At 28.2% G+C, this 15866-nt stretch overlaps 1 protein-coding gene across 2 annotated transcripts; it reads left to right on the forward strand.

The window, feature by feature from the left end:
• Positions 1–604: 604 nt before the first annotated feature.
• Positions 605–15515, forward strand: LOC124957409 (fatty acyl-CoA reductase wat-like). Of its 2 annotated transcripts, none has more exons than XM_047514447.1 (11): positions 605–699; positions 1148–1414; positions 1496–2074; positions 8736–9043; positions 9842–10090; positions 10188–10333; positions 10402–10511; positions 10583–10778; positions 12111–12350; positions 12442–12699; positions 12786–15515. In XM_047514447.1, exons 4-11 carry the CDS (start codon positions 8756–8758, stop codon positions 12898–12900), a joined length of 1602 nt encoding a protein of 533 aa, XP_047370403.1. In that variant the 5' UTR covers positions 605–699; positions 1148–1414; positions 1496–2074; positions 8736–8755; the 3' UTR covers positions 12901–15515. The 2 variants fall into 2 exon arrangements, with proteins under 2 accessions (XP_047370403.1, XP_047370402.1); XM_047514446.1 differs by having other exon boundaries at positions 660–730.
• Positions 15516–15866: the final 351 nt, after the last annotated feature.

Here is a 15866-nt window from a genome sequence, read left to right on the forward strand (position 1 = left end):
ATAGAAATAATAATCGATCAAAAATAATAACTCATTAAAACCTCAAATTATCTTTTCCTTTTTTTCGAACATATCGAAAGATATTTCGAAATATATAAGACATAAGACTTGATGTCTCTGAAAAATTTCTCGATAAATAATTCCTCTATAAATATTGTTCCATAGCTTCTCGATGCTTTAATAATTTTAAAAGTTAAATGCTCGGTACAATCCTCATTGTTGCGATTAGCTATGCATTTAACTATTATCAATACTTATACTACTTGTGAAAGAATCAAATTTTTCTAACATCGAATTACTTGTAAGTACATTTTCGAATTTCTAGAATTAAAGATTCACATATAAAGTTAGTTCGACGTTAGCATGTTACGGTATTGTGCTTAATGATTTTTTATTATTTACATTATATATAATGTATCACGAATTTAACAGTTAATTGTAAGTAATGCATCTTCTCACGTCCTTCGCCCTTATAAAATACGGATTGTGTAAAGATAAACTTTCGGCAGGTTTCTTTTTTTTTCGAGCAATAGAAAGAGCCGAATGGTACGCACCCATTGGATGCTTCACCAACATGTGATTGATCATCCTCATTGATGTGGTCATCAGCGCTCTCTGTTGACGGCGCACCGATTTACGGTACTTTAACAGATAGTTACATACTTTGACGAAAGAAGTGAAGTTCATTATTTACATTTGGTAAAATAAAGTTTACTTCAGTAACACTAATGTTTGTATTATAATGTTATATAAGTACTTTTATTATATAAAATATAATTTTTTCAACAAATTATCGAACAAATGTATATTTATCTTATATTAGTAAATTTTTATGGCGTCACTTACAATGTCGTGTAGAAAAAATTATATAATGACATGTGAAAAAATGAATGTGTGCTCTAGATTTTATTTTTATCGAGAAAATATGATTTCTGGAATTTTTATTTTTCTAATTCGTTGACGATTCTATACAGTATGTCTTTTCTCTCAGAACCGATTTTGTCGTATGAACGTGATAATTTTTTGATTCTTTCTCAAATTGTTCTTGCATTAATCTTGTTTGTTAATTATTACATTAAACCATGATTAAAACAATGATTAAAACAATGATTAAAACAATAAAAAACAATGGCAATCGATACTACAGAATTCTGTCGGAAGTTGCGAATGAGGTTAGGATTGAAACTTTATCCTATACATCAGTTTCACAGACTTGTACTCCTTCAAGTTACTTTAAAAATGAAGTGAAGTGTGACGACGTGTATTCAAATAAGACACATTTGAATGAAAAAGATATTAATATAACTGTAAATTTGGATATATTCAAATTCGGTGTTCCATGAGTTTACAAGTTGCAGCGGGAAAGACAATAAACATCATGGAAGATATTGAAAACAATTTTTTACATCAAAAAGTAAGTGCTGGAATAAAGAAAAGTATTTATATGCGACTTTCATGAAGGAAGTATGAGTATTCTAACAGTGTAATTATACAGGATCGTCTGGCAGATGTCGTCAATCAGCTATTAGAATATTATGGCCAGGCCGTAAGAAGCAATGAACATAATCTAGATAATATATAGGATACCATTTTTCCATGAAATTTCAAGACGTTCACAACTTTTGTTCAAACGATTGATTTAAATGTAAATCTGCTGAAGCAGCTGAAACTCTATATTGGTTAACATGTAATCTGTTATATCAGTTATGAAGATAATTACCAGAAACTACTATCGAAGAATTAAATAGGAAACATTAAATGTAAATAAATCATTCTATTGCATTGTATTGATAAGAATATCAAGAAATGTATTTGTCTGAATCTCATATATCAAAGCTTGGTATATGTGATACTGTCATTACATTTAATGATGGTAATGCTGGCAAATTGAAAGTTGCTCAGAATAGCTGGGAATGGAATACGACAGTCATAACTGAGATGTGAAGTGACTTTCAAGGCAAAGTTACAAGCTTGAAAAATTTCTAAGAAGATGTGATCTTTGATAAGCTTGGATGGTTTGGAAGGAGATGAATTTTACAGTAGCAGAGGATTTGGTTGCTTTTTCTACTGGAAAGTAAGTTTTTACTAAAATTATTTTTTTTATCCTAATTTTTGAAAAGCTTTCTTCTTTTTTAGACTAATGATCCGTTTTCTCATGAATTATTTAAGATTTGCTCTTGATTTTTCTACAGTTCATTTATAATATTCTTCTGATAACGAATATTTAAATTTATAATAATTTTTAAGGGAATAAAAAGAAGATAATTGTAAGTTAGAATAATAAGATAGAACAAAAATTTCATTTTGACCCCTAACATATGTAGTCCAGTGAAACTAGAGAAGTAAGTTCTCAAAGTATATAAATTATTTACTAAAGTTTCATTAGTTATTGAGAAGATGGATCATGAGATTGGTGAATGTAACATTAGTGGGATTGATTATTCATATTGTTCTTAACACTTGCTATTTCTTGTTATTGTTTTTTGCACGTTTGCATCTCGGATAAATATATGCAGGATTTAATTATCATAGGCTGTAATTGTCAAACTTTAATTAGTATATTTTATTGGTCGAAATAGGAAAAAGAAAATGTTATATAAACATGGATTATTTCTTTTTAAGCATTATTAAAATGTTATGACACGGATACAATATATGAAGAAAACAATATCGAATACTTGTAATTAATGCTATAAAATGTAGTAATGAATCAGCAATATTTACATTAATGACACATATGTTAATAGTCCTGTATTTTATATCAAATCGGTTGATAATAAGTACACTTTTGTATTTTCTGAGATATGAATTATCATATCTTTTAGTACATTTTATTTTTTTTTATGAGATTTTGTGTAAAACATGTAAATGCAATTACAATGAGAAGAACAAAGTATTAAAAAAGAATAAATTTAAATACGCTTAATGAAACATTAATACTACGTTGATTGTAAAATGAAGTGAAACGAAAGTATAAATGAAATTCCTAGAGTATTAATAAATTCGATTTTAGATCACTTTCAATCTTGTATCGTCAAGAACGATGAATATTTTGAAATAGAGTATTAATTAATTTTGGAAATGTTAAAATGCTACCCTCAACGATCTCATAGAATAAACACAACACATATAAATAGATATACATTAATATAAATATTACTGATTTATTTTTACATTGTATCGTAGTAATTGAAATATCGATACTCATTCCTTTCGTATTTCGTATTTTTGTAATAATTTTTTAATAAGGATTTAAAATGAGTCAAAAAAGTATTTGTACATCTAATTTTCTTGCAACAATTTAATACAAACGAATGATACACCAATAAAAATTGTTTTCTTTGATAGTATATTATATATAGAGATAATGTACGAATTAAAAATTTGTCATAATGCGTTTTCATAAACAAAAAAATAATATAATAAATATAATAATTTGAAAATCGAGAAAGTGTTTGTATAAATTTATTTGATTCTACTGCTTGATTTTGAAAATATTTACGTACGTATGTTGCATTACCAATTAAAATATATAGGAATGATTTATAAGTTTATGTGATGATCTTAGTCTTCTCACAATAGTAATGTGTCGTCGAATTGCGTACAGAAGTCATGAATGTAAAGAAAAATGAAATATTATCTTTGTTCGTCTCAGATCACGTTATTTCACTTTTTTTTTTTTTTTTAAATCTTTTTTGCCAGAAAAATTTGGCAAAACTTAAAATTTTAATATAATTTTTTACTGATGTACACAATAGTGCGATATATCATTAAGAAATATGAGAAAATGCAAATTACAGATAATAAATCTCGGCTGAAGATACTAACAATTAAAGAACGTCAGATCATTATTAAGGAAGTTACAAAAAATTCATTTATAAATATTTGAATATTATGTAATGATATCGGTGTTAATATCAGGGAAGAATACGTACCCTCAAATTATGAGAAATATTCTGTATCTTGCTAAAATATAACTCGGCAGAGTTGTAAGATAGAAAGCAACTGTAAGTGATGAACAGATAAATACAGTCGACTAAAACTTATGTGCATTAATTTGATTGAACTTTGGAAACTCGTTCTTTGCTCAGATGAAAGTAAATTTAATATTGATTTATTTTACTGCAAATTTCTTTTAACAATGTTCAACAAATGATGGTTTCGGAGCATGAGCAGGTGTCTCGTCCCTATCAAGTTATCGAGCAGATCTCTTTTTATTATCATGCAAAATCTATTTCTCGTCAGAAATGACAATTCCATCAAAAAATGGCTCCCGAAGAGGTCGGGTTAGTAGCGATGAATATACGTACAAGCGATTAAGCTTATGTCATTTGGTCAATTTGTGCAATACCAATATATCAACTTTTTTGATCTTCCTAATTGCAGGAAGGTGTTGCAATATTGCTGAATGGTCAACCTTCATTTTGACAGCAAGTTCATTTATTGTCACATTTGAATTCATTTCCATCAATTACTTCAAAATATCATTAATCAGAGTTAACTTGGGTCTTCCACGCGACTCATTTTGTAATGATAAATCTCTGAAATGAAATTTTTCGAAGCAACGCTGCACTTTTCTCTCGTTTATAACGTTCTTCTTAAATGCTTAATTTATGTTGCGCTTGGTTTTCGTAATTATATTGTCAAGTTCGAACACGTATAAGAAAATTACATGCGTGTCAGCAGATTTCATTCTTGTACAATATTCAAAATGAATAACAAGAATAAACAATTTTAGTAAACTTTTTTTTGACGAAATATCACTCTGCCAATAGACAATAAGACTTTTAACAAGGTTATAACAAAAATAACATTCACATGTAATTAAAATCCAATATTTTATATGTATCAACTTAATAATACCATAAAATATTCTAGAAAAATAAATGAAGTAATTAGATGAAAAAAGAAAACTGCATTGACCTTCATAACTCCAAAAGGTCATGAATAAAGTATATTATATAATAGCATATTTAGTATTTATAAGTATATACATATATCGTACTTATAATAGTATATATAATAGTATATACTTATAATAATATTTAATCAATTAATATAGTCGAAAATATTGGTTTTCATCAGAAAGTACGGTTGCATTTTTTTGGTGCAAAAAATAAGAAGAAAAAAAATTCAGAAATAAAAATTATTGATCTAAGATAGATTGAATGTACAAAAAAGTCTTATTTTTTGAAGTAACACGTATTTATTATACTTTGATACTTATATTAGTCAGGAAAGATTTATAACTTTTTCAATATGTGCTTTTTAGTTATTCTATATGTGAGAAGTAGAGAATAAAAATTTCGATATCGCATAATCACGATCAAGGGCGATTGTAATTTACCGAATAAGCGAATTACATTACTTTACGTAGCTGAGATTTAGAGTTTTAACGTGAAAGTGAAATAGGCGTTATTAACGTTTGAAGTTTATAAATGTTTGAAATTTGTTTTTTATACGTATGTGTCTCAGAAACTCTTTTACAAAGCTATGTCTTCGTTACTTTTAATGATTGAAGTATTTCATCTAGAAACTGATTCATAATAATCTAATCTAGTTACTAATAATAAATTATAGTGCAAAATAATAAATATAATGTTAATTAACCATATGTTAATTAACCATTTCGCTATTGTTAGTTTGGTTGTTAAATCGTTTTTTCAAAACCACAAAGAGTACTTTATATCATAAAGAGATGACTTTACTCTCTCATCGATCATGAATCATCGCTTATAATTCAACTAATTATGAAATTTTTTTCTTTTGCGCAAACTCTATCGAGCTATCTAAATTTCTTTTACTTGATTTGATTGTTTTTCACTGATTTTCGTGAACTTAATTATTCGTGACTTTAGTCATCTCTGGTATATATGAAGGATTTTGAACGTAAACCACTTTAATATATTAGGAAAATTTTATAGTGAGCAAAATATAGGCACTCATGGTAGCGAAAAAATTAATGTAATATTCTTAATAATATTCAAGTATTAAGAATCTATTTAAGGATGGATTTATAATATACACGGGCCAATAGGAATTACAGCAGGTGCTGGAATGGGATTAATAGAAACTAATCATCAGGATGGATTGATAAAAGTGAACTTAATGTCCGGAGTTTTGATGATCAAACCGCTAATCATTAATGGTTGATATATCGCACAAATTAGCAACGAAAGATCGTGAATACTTTTTTTTCCTTTTATGAAGGACTTTGTTTTTGAAGGATATTTATTTTCAAACGTATCTCTTAAAGAATCTCATTGAAATGCATCTACATATTTGGGTAAAACAACAGAGATATTTTCTTTCTTGCATTTTACGTTCACTATCGCTTTCTAATGATATTTATTTTTCGAATTTTCAATGCTTTAATGAAAGCATCAAATATTGAAATTCCTTATTGCCTGTATCTTCTTCATAATTACATGATTTCGCGGCTTATCGTAATGTTCAGATTTTCGTGAAAGAAACAAGATTGTCAACGAAGATGAAGAGGAAAGAATAATTTTAATTCTTGTTCTTGTCAAAATGCGGATCAATGAGTTCTCTTATTTAAGGGATTTTGTTTAAAATATAAATTTTATGAAAAATTATAACTTCAGTGGTGGTACGGGAGGAAGGTTACAATTATAATTATTTGGGTATTTTTATTCATAAAAGTTTGATCGGATATTTTTTTTCTCATTAATTAACTTATTTATTACGTATAAAAAGATATCCCGCCGTATTTTTAAAAAATTAAATATTTTTATATAATTATATAAAAATATTTCCTGCATAAATTTAAATCGTAAATCATGTAAAAGGAAATATTTTTTGAAAACTATATTTGTTCTTCGATATTTATTGGAAGGCAATGAAAATTAGCATGGAATTAATAATGCAATAATTATGCGTCAGGTTAATAAATACATAAATACATTGAAGTTATTATTGGCGAGTTTTTATTTCGAATATTCCTTATCATTTTCACCGTGATAAATTGATTGGTATTTTTTGTTTACAGTTATTTTAGATTTAAATAATTCGAGCAAAAACTTAAAAATGAAGTGTTGACCTTTAGAATTGTTACACCTTCAGATCGTGTTGGATATGCTGAATAAATAGTAGAGGGGAACAATATTAAGCTGCTTCTATCTGATTTTATAGTTTAGTGTAAAAGTGAACTCTGTTCGAGTATATACACCTATCGTGAGTACGGAAGGAAAGTACGTTTGTGTTTAAGTTATTAAGTACGTTAATAATCTTTTTTAAAGTACATACGCAATTTCAATTCATAATTGGAAAATACCTGTGAAAGACAGTAAAATTTGTGTATATATGAAAAAAAAAAATATTACAATTATTAAAGAATATATTTACGATTATGCGTGATATTACGCGAAAATAATAGTCAGTGGGAGTGAAACAATCACGATACTTCGTTTATATTTTTCGTATCTTTTTATTATATTATTTTGTAACATATTATACTGTTATGAACATTTCTTTTCTGAAATTTTACATTATTATAAAATATTATATTATATAATTTTATTATATTAATTTGCAAGTACCATTAAATATAATACAAATATAAACTATATATTTAACATTTTATAAGGAATTAAAAGTAAAAAACAAGCATAGAATCGCATTTTCAAAACGGATATTCAAAATTATATTCTATTCAAGATTATGTATTCAATATTGTATATTATAATATACAAACGACACTATTGTAGAAAGATCGTTTTCTGAATTATATGAATTACATAACCTTTTCTTTTTTCCTATTATATGCCGCTGTTTCTTTTTTTTCTTCTCCAGTAAATCGATAGTTCGACTGTTTAATTACATCGATTTGAAATTTATCGAAGCTTGATTATTATTTAAATATTATGTTTTTTAATTGAATTTTGAGATGATAAATCAAGAATAGAGAGAAAACTATCGAAAAATTTGGCGTAAGATTTGAAAACAAAAAAGATAATGGTTGTATAACTTGAGCGATTGTTTTTCTTTTTTTGCTTTTTTTATCGAACAATGTCTCAAAACGGTAGACCGAAAATAAGATACCTATTTATTATAGATATAGATATGTATCTTATATTGCTTACATACTTATTGTGGATAAATTTCGACGAACCAATGTCACAATCGACTCTCACTCGCCTCATAACGCATTGTGTCAATTGATTTTTTTTCGAATAAATTCAAGACAAGCCAAAAAGGTGAAAAATTCTTCCCACGAAAAATTGCTTCTTTGATCATAATCATAATAGATTATAGAAGAAAATATATTGTAATAAACAATTAAAATGTAGATTTATTGGAGGATATTTTGTCAACCGTATTTAACATTCTTTATTTCGCATTATTACTTTTTGTACGTTCGCATCTCAGAAAAGTAGTATATAGGTATATATACACCAACGTACTTGCCATGAATATATATTTTATAATTGGAAGTGATCGTGGTCGTGTGACCACATGAATATGAAGATAAAAGAAAAGAAGCAGTTAGAATAAAATGCGTTAGAATAAAAAAAATGCGTCAATAGTAATCGTCAGTACAATTTATAATTTTTTCAGAAGACATTTCAGCTTCGCCGCGTTTGCATATATACTCTGACTTTAAGATTATAAAATTATCAGTTTTCTTTTCAGAAGCGAATTAAAAAAATCTATCCGAAAGAGAAAATTATGATATAGAATTTAAAAAAATGTCTAATTCACGCTTACTTTTATAGATCGATTTGGAAGAGTAGAAATGATGAAATCGCTGTTAGAAGAGTATGACCAAGAAGTGGCCTTTGATTCAGTAGTTGGAACATCAACTATAGAATCGTCCGTCAAAATAATCGACGAGCTTACACCTATTCAAAAGTTTTACGACGATGAAAGTGTATTTTTGACTGGCGGAACCGGATTCATGGGAAAATTATTAATCGAGAAATTGTTAAGAGGATGTCCTGGCATCAGATGCATTTATATTTTGATACGTTCGAAAAAAGGAAAAAATGTTCTTGAACGCTTGGATGAACTTATGGAAGATTCGGTAAGTTGTTTATAATTTCTATATTTTCTTTGATTGTTATATATTAGATTCTGTATCTATTAAATAATCTATACAGGGTGTCTTATTTATTTTGAACATCTTGTTAGAGGTCCAACCTAAAAAAGAAGGTTTTTGTACGGATTTGTTTAATGCGAAGGGATACATCATGTTTCAATTCATTTTTAAGCGTGTTAAGCGTTGGGAGAATTTTAAAGTCAAATTCATTTTTTTATATCGAACTATTGTATATAACTGCTTTTTGATAGTTGGATCGATTTACATTCATGTTGAATTGTATGCAGTATAACAGTCAAGAACTAGTGGTATATGTTTGTATTCCTTACTATTTAAGATCTCACGAATTTATAATGTAATGTAATTTATAATATTTTATAATAATAAATGACTTCATATAGAATGTCGTCGAATTCATCTCAAAAAATCATCGAGCCGTGAAAAAAGAATATATATTTCTATTAAAAAAATGAAGTTTGCTATAAAAGTTTCCATATCGTTCGATTTACAATAAATAAATTTGGCACTATCCAATGTTTCTGATTATACCAAACAAATCTCTTCAAAAATTCTTTTGCTCGCTTCAGTCTCTCAAGTTTCAATTATTTGAGATAAATTGAATACCTTGTATATACTTGCTAGATATATGAAACAAGAGATTAATAAATAAATTATTAGTTTAGTGTACTTTGAACATGTACAAAGTCTTCTAATGCTATTTATTTTTTTATGACATTTATTTAAACGAAGTGGACAAAATTTACAACTCTATTCGTTTTCTAGTTATTTTCCAAGTTAAAGGAAGTAGAACCAAAATTCCGGAAACGAATAGTCGCAATCAAGGGAGATTGTAGCTTGCCAAATCTCGGTATTTCCAAAATTGATAGAGCTACACTCGTACGCGAAGTATCAATTGTTTTCAATGTCGCCGCGACCGTGAGATTCAATGAAGCAATGAAAGCGGCGATAGCTATTAACGTCCAAAGTCTAAGGGATTTGATAAAGTTGTCCAAAGAAATGCCGAATCTGAAGGTACCATCTTTATCTTATATATACTTACTAATGACTATCAAGATCTTTTAATGAAAGCTCTGATTATAATAAATGTTTGTTACTTTTAATATGTCAGAGTTTCGTCCACGTATCCACGGCTTTTGCCAACTGCCTTTACAATCAGATCGAGGAAAAGATTTATGATCCACCGATAGATGCTGACAAATTGATCGATTTGATTGACTTTATGGAAGAAAAATTACTTAACGATATTACACCACAGTACGTTTCATATTTTTTTATAACAAAAATATTAAAGAAATAGATGGTGCACGTTTTTTTGATTTTAGTTTACTTGGAAATTGGCCAAATAGTTATGTGTATACGAAATCACTTGCAGAGAATGTGGTAAAAAAGTATGCTGACACAATACCGATTGGAATATTTCGTCCTGGAATTGGTTGGTAGTAATGTAATATGTATTAAATTATAAAATAAAACAATAAATATTTATCAATTTAATATTCCTAGTGATATCCACGTATCGAGAACCTATTCAAGGATGGGTAGATAAAATGTACGGACCTATAGGAATTACAGCAAATATTCTAATGGGAATAATGCGAATTCATCATTGCGATGCATCGATGAAAGTGAACTTGGTACCCGGAGATCTGACGATTAATGGATTAATTGCTAGTGCCTGGGGCATTGCTAATAATCTAAGGTAGCGTCAAATGATATCCTTCAGGAATTAATTAAATAATGATTTTAGAACAAATTAAATTAATTTATCCTTATTCGAATATAATAGTTTGGTCTTTATGAAGTGACGGGTTTTTAATGAATATTAAAAACGTTATATTTTTTTAAAAATGTTTATTTAATTTAAATAGGTTTCATTTGCTTAGATATATTTTTAATGTATAAATGCCATTCTTCAAGATGTTTTGATTTTAATCAATAAACTCTACTTTGGCAATTTTAAGATTTTCTTCGTTTTCAAAATGTTTATCGCTTAAAAACAATTCAAGATGTTTAAAGAAATGACAGTTCGTTGGAGATAGGTCGGCTGGATACGGTGGATGTTGAAAAATTTTAAGCATTAAGTCAGTCAATTTTGCAACTGTTTGTTGTGACGTATGCGGTCGAGTGTTTTCATAGAAAAATATTGATACGAAGAGCGCATAACTTTTAATTTTTAATGCATTTGATCAATGTATTGGCAGTATTTTGCATTAGTAATGGATTCCTCAGTTTGTAGGAATGAATAATGACTCATTCCACTCACATTCCACCAACCAGTTTTTCGTGATTGAAGCGATGGTTTCGGTGCATGAGCAGATGTCTCGTCTCTATCAATTTATCGAGTAGATCTCTTTTTATTATCATGCAAAATCTATCCCTCATCAGAAATGACAATTCGATCAAAAAATGGCTCTCGAAAAAATCGGGTTAGTACCGATGAATATACGTACAAGCGATTAAGCTTATGTCGTTTGGTCAATTCGTGTAATACCAATATATCCATTTTTTTTGATCTTCCTAATTGCAGGAATATGTTGCAATATTGCTGAATGGTCAACCTTCATTTTGACAGCAAGTTCATTTGTTGTCACATTTGAATTCATTTCCATTAATTACTTCAAAATATGATTAATCACAGTTAACCTGGGTTTTCCACACGGCTCATTTTGTAGTGATAAATCTCTGAAATGAAATTTTTCGAAGCAACGCTGCACTTTTCTCTCGTTTATAACGTTCTCCTTAAATGCTTAATTTATGTTGCATTTGGTTTTTGTAGCTATTTTGCCAAGTTCGTACACGTATAAGAAAATTACATTAACGGAGTTTATTTTTGTACAATATTCAAAATAAATAACAAGAATAAACAATTCTAGTAAGATTTTTTTTGACGAAATATCACTATGGCAATAGACAATATGACTCTTAAATAGCTTATGTACTAAACGAAAATATAGCAAAAGCATTGTAATTAATATTCATATATAATTAAAATCCGACATTTCATATACACCGATCTAATATAATTTTTCAGATCCAATGAAGGTATTCCCGTTTACAATTACGTATCTCAGGATAATCCAATCACTTACGACAGATTGAAAGAAATGACATTAAAGTATGAACGATTGATACCGTCTAAAGAAATGATTTGGTACTGTAGTTTTAAGATGACAAAATACCGGCTGGTCTATCTAATCTATGTGTACTTTCTACACTTACTACCAGCTTTTATAATCGATGCGATCGCTTTATGCTTGGGTAAACAACCCAGGTAAATTTCTTATATCTTATATTCTGAAGGGAAAGTATTAGAATGCTAAAAGAGAAAAATTTCACACTGGCAATAATATTTATCGTTAAAGGTTACTCGGAATATATAAGAAAATTCACCAAATGGCGGACGTTTTTGGTTATTTTTGTATGAATGAATGGACCTATACGAATGAAAGATGGAATGAACTAATGAAGAAATTGACACCCGCAGATCGTGACTTATTCCCTTGTGATATGAAAGATATCGTTTGGGATAATTATTTTGCGACATATGTTGCAGGAATAAGAAAATACATCTTAAAGGATCCCATTGAAACGCTTCCACAAGCACGTATAAAATGGCGATGGTATCTTGTTTCTTGCATTTTTAATTCATCATCTGTTTATTATTGACAATCATTTACAAATGATATTGATTTTTCGATTTTTTAAGGTTTTTCTGGGCCCATCAAGGATTCAAACTTTATATAGCCTGTATTTTTTTTGTGATCATATGGGCTATTTTACTGAGCGCTCCCAGACTATTTCTAACGTTACCATTTTCATGAAGTAAGCAAGATCGTCAAAGAAAATGTAGGGGGAATAATAATTTACTCTTTCACCATAATATAAGTCAATTATTCCTTTTATAATAAGGGATCTTCGTTAAATGGTTTGATGAGACGTAATGATACTTTTGGTACGGGTTAAGGATATTTTAGTGAATTTTATCTATAAAATTTCAAGCAGGTTTGATCTTTTTTGCGTCATTTTGAAGGTCTGGTACTCTTCTACTTCTCTTGATGGCGACTGGTCGCAAATTGATGCAAAAAAAGAAATAGAGATAAATTTCAAATGAATTCTCAATCTATGCGAATGTTGCTATTGAAATGTACGTTGTACAAAATGCACAAAATAACAAATGTACGAGACATGGATTTAAAAAATTCTATTGTTCTTTGAAAAGTCAAATATCGATTTTTTCAATAATTAGCTGACTTTCTAAATAACAAATCTTTGACATAAAAAAATGTAATTTAATTATTTCAAAAAATTAATACAAATTCAATATACTTTGAACATACATTGGTTTTAAATCAATTAGTTCAGTAATTTTTCTTTTTGTAATTTTTGTGATCGGAATTGAAAAAGAAATTGTTAAAATTTGAAATGTAAGTTTCTATAGTAAATTTTTAGTAAGTATATTTAATATATTTACAATTGATATAAAATGCCAGCTCCGAGAACTGACTCCTCTTGAAATTTCGAATTCTTTTTTCAATAGTTATTTTTTATTTCTTTTTTGACAGTTTTGCTCGTTTTTTTTTTTTTTTATCCTTTTTGTTGTACCTGTTTGAGGTGCAGGACATCACAGACCAACTATAAACACAATTTAAAACAAATAAATGTTTGTAAATAGGACTAGGGTCGCCATTTGTCAGTAGTTGAGATATGTATCTTTGTATTGCCAGAACAGTTCGCATTGTGTCACTCGCTGTATTTTGATGAAGTAATATTGAAGTTCGCAAAATCTTGGGTGTGCTACTCCTGAGCGCAGTATATTTGTTTTGCGTTAATTTTTGATTTTCTATTATTAAAAATTTTTAGTCCATTCATGCTTTTTACCATCATGCGTGATCTTATGTATAAGTATGGTAGAAGTTATTTTCTAACCTTATGTCTCGTTATATCTCAAAATCAAATGCAATCAATGAGAAGGAAAAATAAGTTATTATACATTACTGAATGATATAATGAAAGTAAAAGAGGAGTCGAATCTTTTTGATCAGTTAAGTCATTCGGTCACTGATAATAGAAAAATTAATCGTTGGCCTATAAGAATTTTCGTCGGGATATTAGATACAGTTGCTATAAATTCCTGAATATTACTGAAAAGTAAAAATGCTGATAGAAATGTCAAAATTCTATAATAAATGGAAATATTAATATGTTCAAATTCTCAATCTTGTCTGGTAGAACTTTATATTAGAGCGTTTCAATATGCTATTTTTTTTATTTGATTTAAAATTAGGAATTAAGAGCATACTCGGACTTTATATTGGGCAAATGAATTCTCTCGAATTATAATATATGAAAAGCAACACCCTTATGATTTGTCCACGTTCGAAAGACGGAAAAATTAAAATTGAATGTCCCTCATATAGACGCTCAATTTGCCATAAGCACTACGTTGGAAGATTCATCGTTCAGTTCATCGGTCACGAGTAAACATTTTATTATTTTTTTACCGTAATTTCGTTTTTTTATAGCTCTTTGTAGAGATAAGAGATTGTATGTATGGTAATTTCAATTAAATGAATGAAGAAAGAAACTGTAAGTGATGGAAATTGATGGAATTAATGAGTATTTTTTTGTTTTCAAAATAAGATATTTTTGTACTAGAAAATAATTGTATGTTTTGCAACGACCATTTGAGTATTTATTTTATTTTCAAAGAAAGAAGAAAGACTCGTCTCTAAATGATTATGGTGCTTGCTGTTTTTTGAAACATTGACAATTAAAAACCATATGAGGTTTTTAACGAAAAAAATCAATTTTTACGTATTGCACGATTCATGAATGTTTTTATAATATAAAAATTGGAAATGCATTTTCAAGCCTACTGATTATTATTTCCGAGGCTTCAAAGAATATAAAGTATTTTTTTGAAGTCAAAATTATTGGTTCAGTATAAATGATTGTTGTTTAAAATGCCTGGGGTGTAGCACACACTAAGTGCACAACTTGAAATTATTTTGAAGTGTGCACAATTAGGGTTAAGCTTTCCAGCAATTGTGCGATGCATAGTAAAGCAAAGAAGAAATTCCTAGAATTTTACGTAAATTATAAAATTTGTATTATTCAAGACTGTCGAAAGTGAGAGGAACAATGTATCACATTTTTTGTTTTTTATATACATATACCATAGCGTATTCGTTCATAGGGTGGTTTAAAAAAATTGTTTGCAATATTTTATTTTTAATAATAAACAATTTTTGAATTGTCCGATTTTCAGATATTTTTATTGGTAACATTGATAATTGTTAACAAAATTTATGAAAAGTACTCTTTGTTTGTATTCCGTTAAGAAATTAGATGTTATTCGTAATATAATGTTATGTCTTGTAGCGTTATTCAAGAATGATACCGTTTTAAGAACAAATAATAAATTAAAACATATCCATTCATTGGCTTTACTATGGTCAAAGTATATGCGTAACCGGTCGAATTCGATTTATGAAAAAATTCTTGATCGAGAGGTTGTTGAAAGGATATCCGGACCATTAAGTGCATTTATTTTTAGATACATTCGAAAAAAGAGAAGGTAATGTTTCAATGCACGGAGGAAATCGTTAAAGATCCGATGGATTTTTTTCTAAATAGTAATTCTTATTCAACCGTCTTTTTTATTATTCACCGATTTTTATTAATTAAAATTTGAATTCATTCCACTTTTTCAGGAGTTTTAGCAGTTACGAGTCTTACAGAAAGAGGTTCGCTTTTAACTGTACGATCACTTTTAAATCTACTCTAC

This window comes from Vespa velutina, chromosome 25, assembly GCF_912470025.1.
Source record: "Vespa velutina chromosome 25, iVesVel2.1, whole genome shotgun sequence".
Taxonomy (NCBI): Eukaryota; Metazoa; Arthropoda; class Insecta; order Hymenoptera; family Vespidae; genus Vespa; species Vespa velutina.

What these genes read in the sequence shown, in the direction of transcription:
- LOC124957409 (XM_047514447.1), top strand. Translation starts at nt 8,756, where the DNA reads ATGATGAAATCGCTGTTAGAAGAGTATGACCAAGAAGTGGCCTTTGAT. An exon ending in CTTAACGATATTACACCACA is followed by an intron (nt 10,334 to 10,401) that starts GTACGTTTCATA and finishes TTTTGATTTTAG; the next exon opens with TTTACTTGGAAATTGGCCAA. An exon ending in GCACGTATAAAATGGCGATG is followed by an intron (nt 12,700 to 12,785) that starts GTATCTTGTTTC and finishes CGATTTTTTAAG; the next exon opens with GTTTTTCTGGGCCCATCAAG.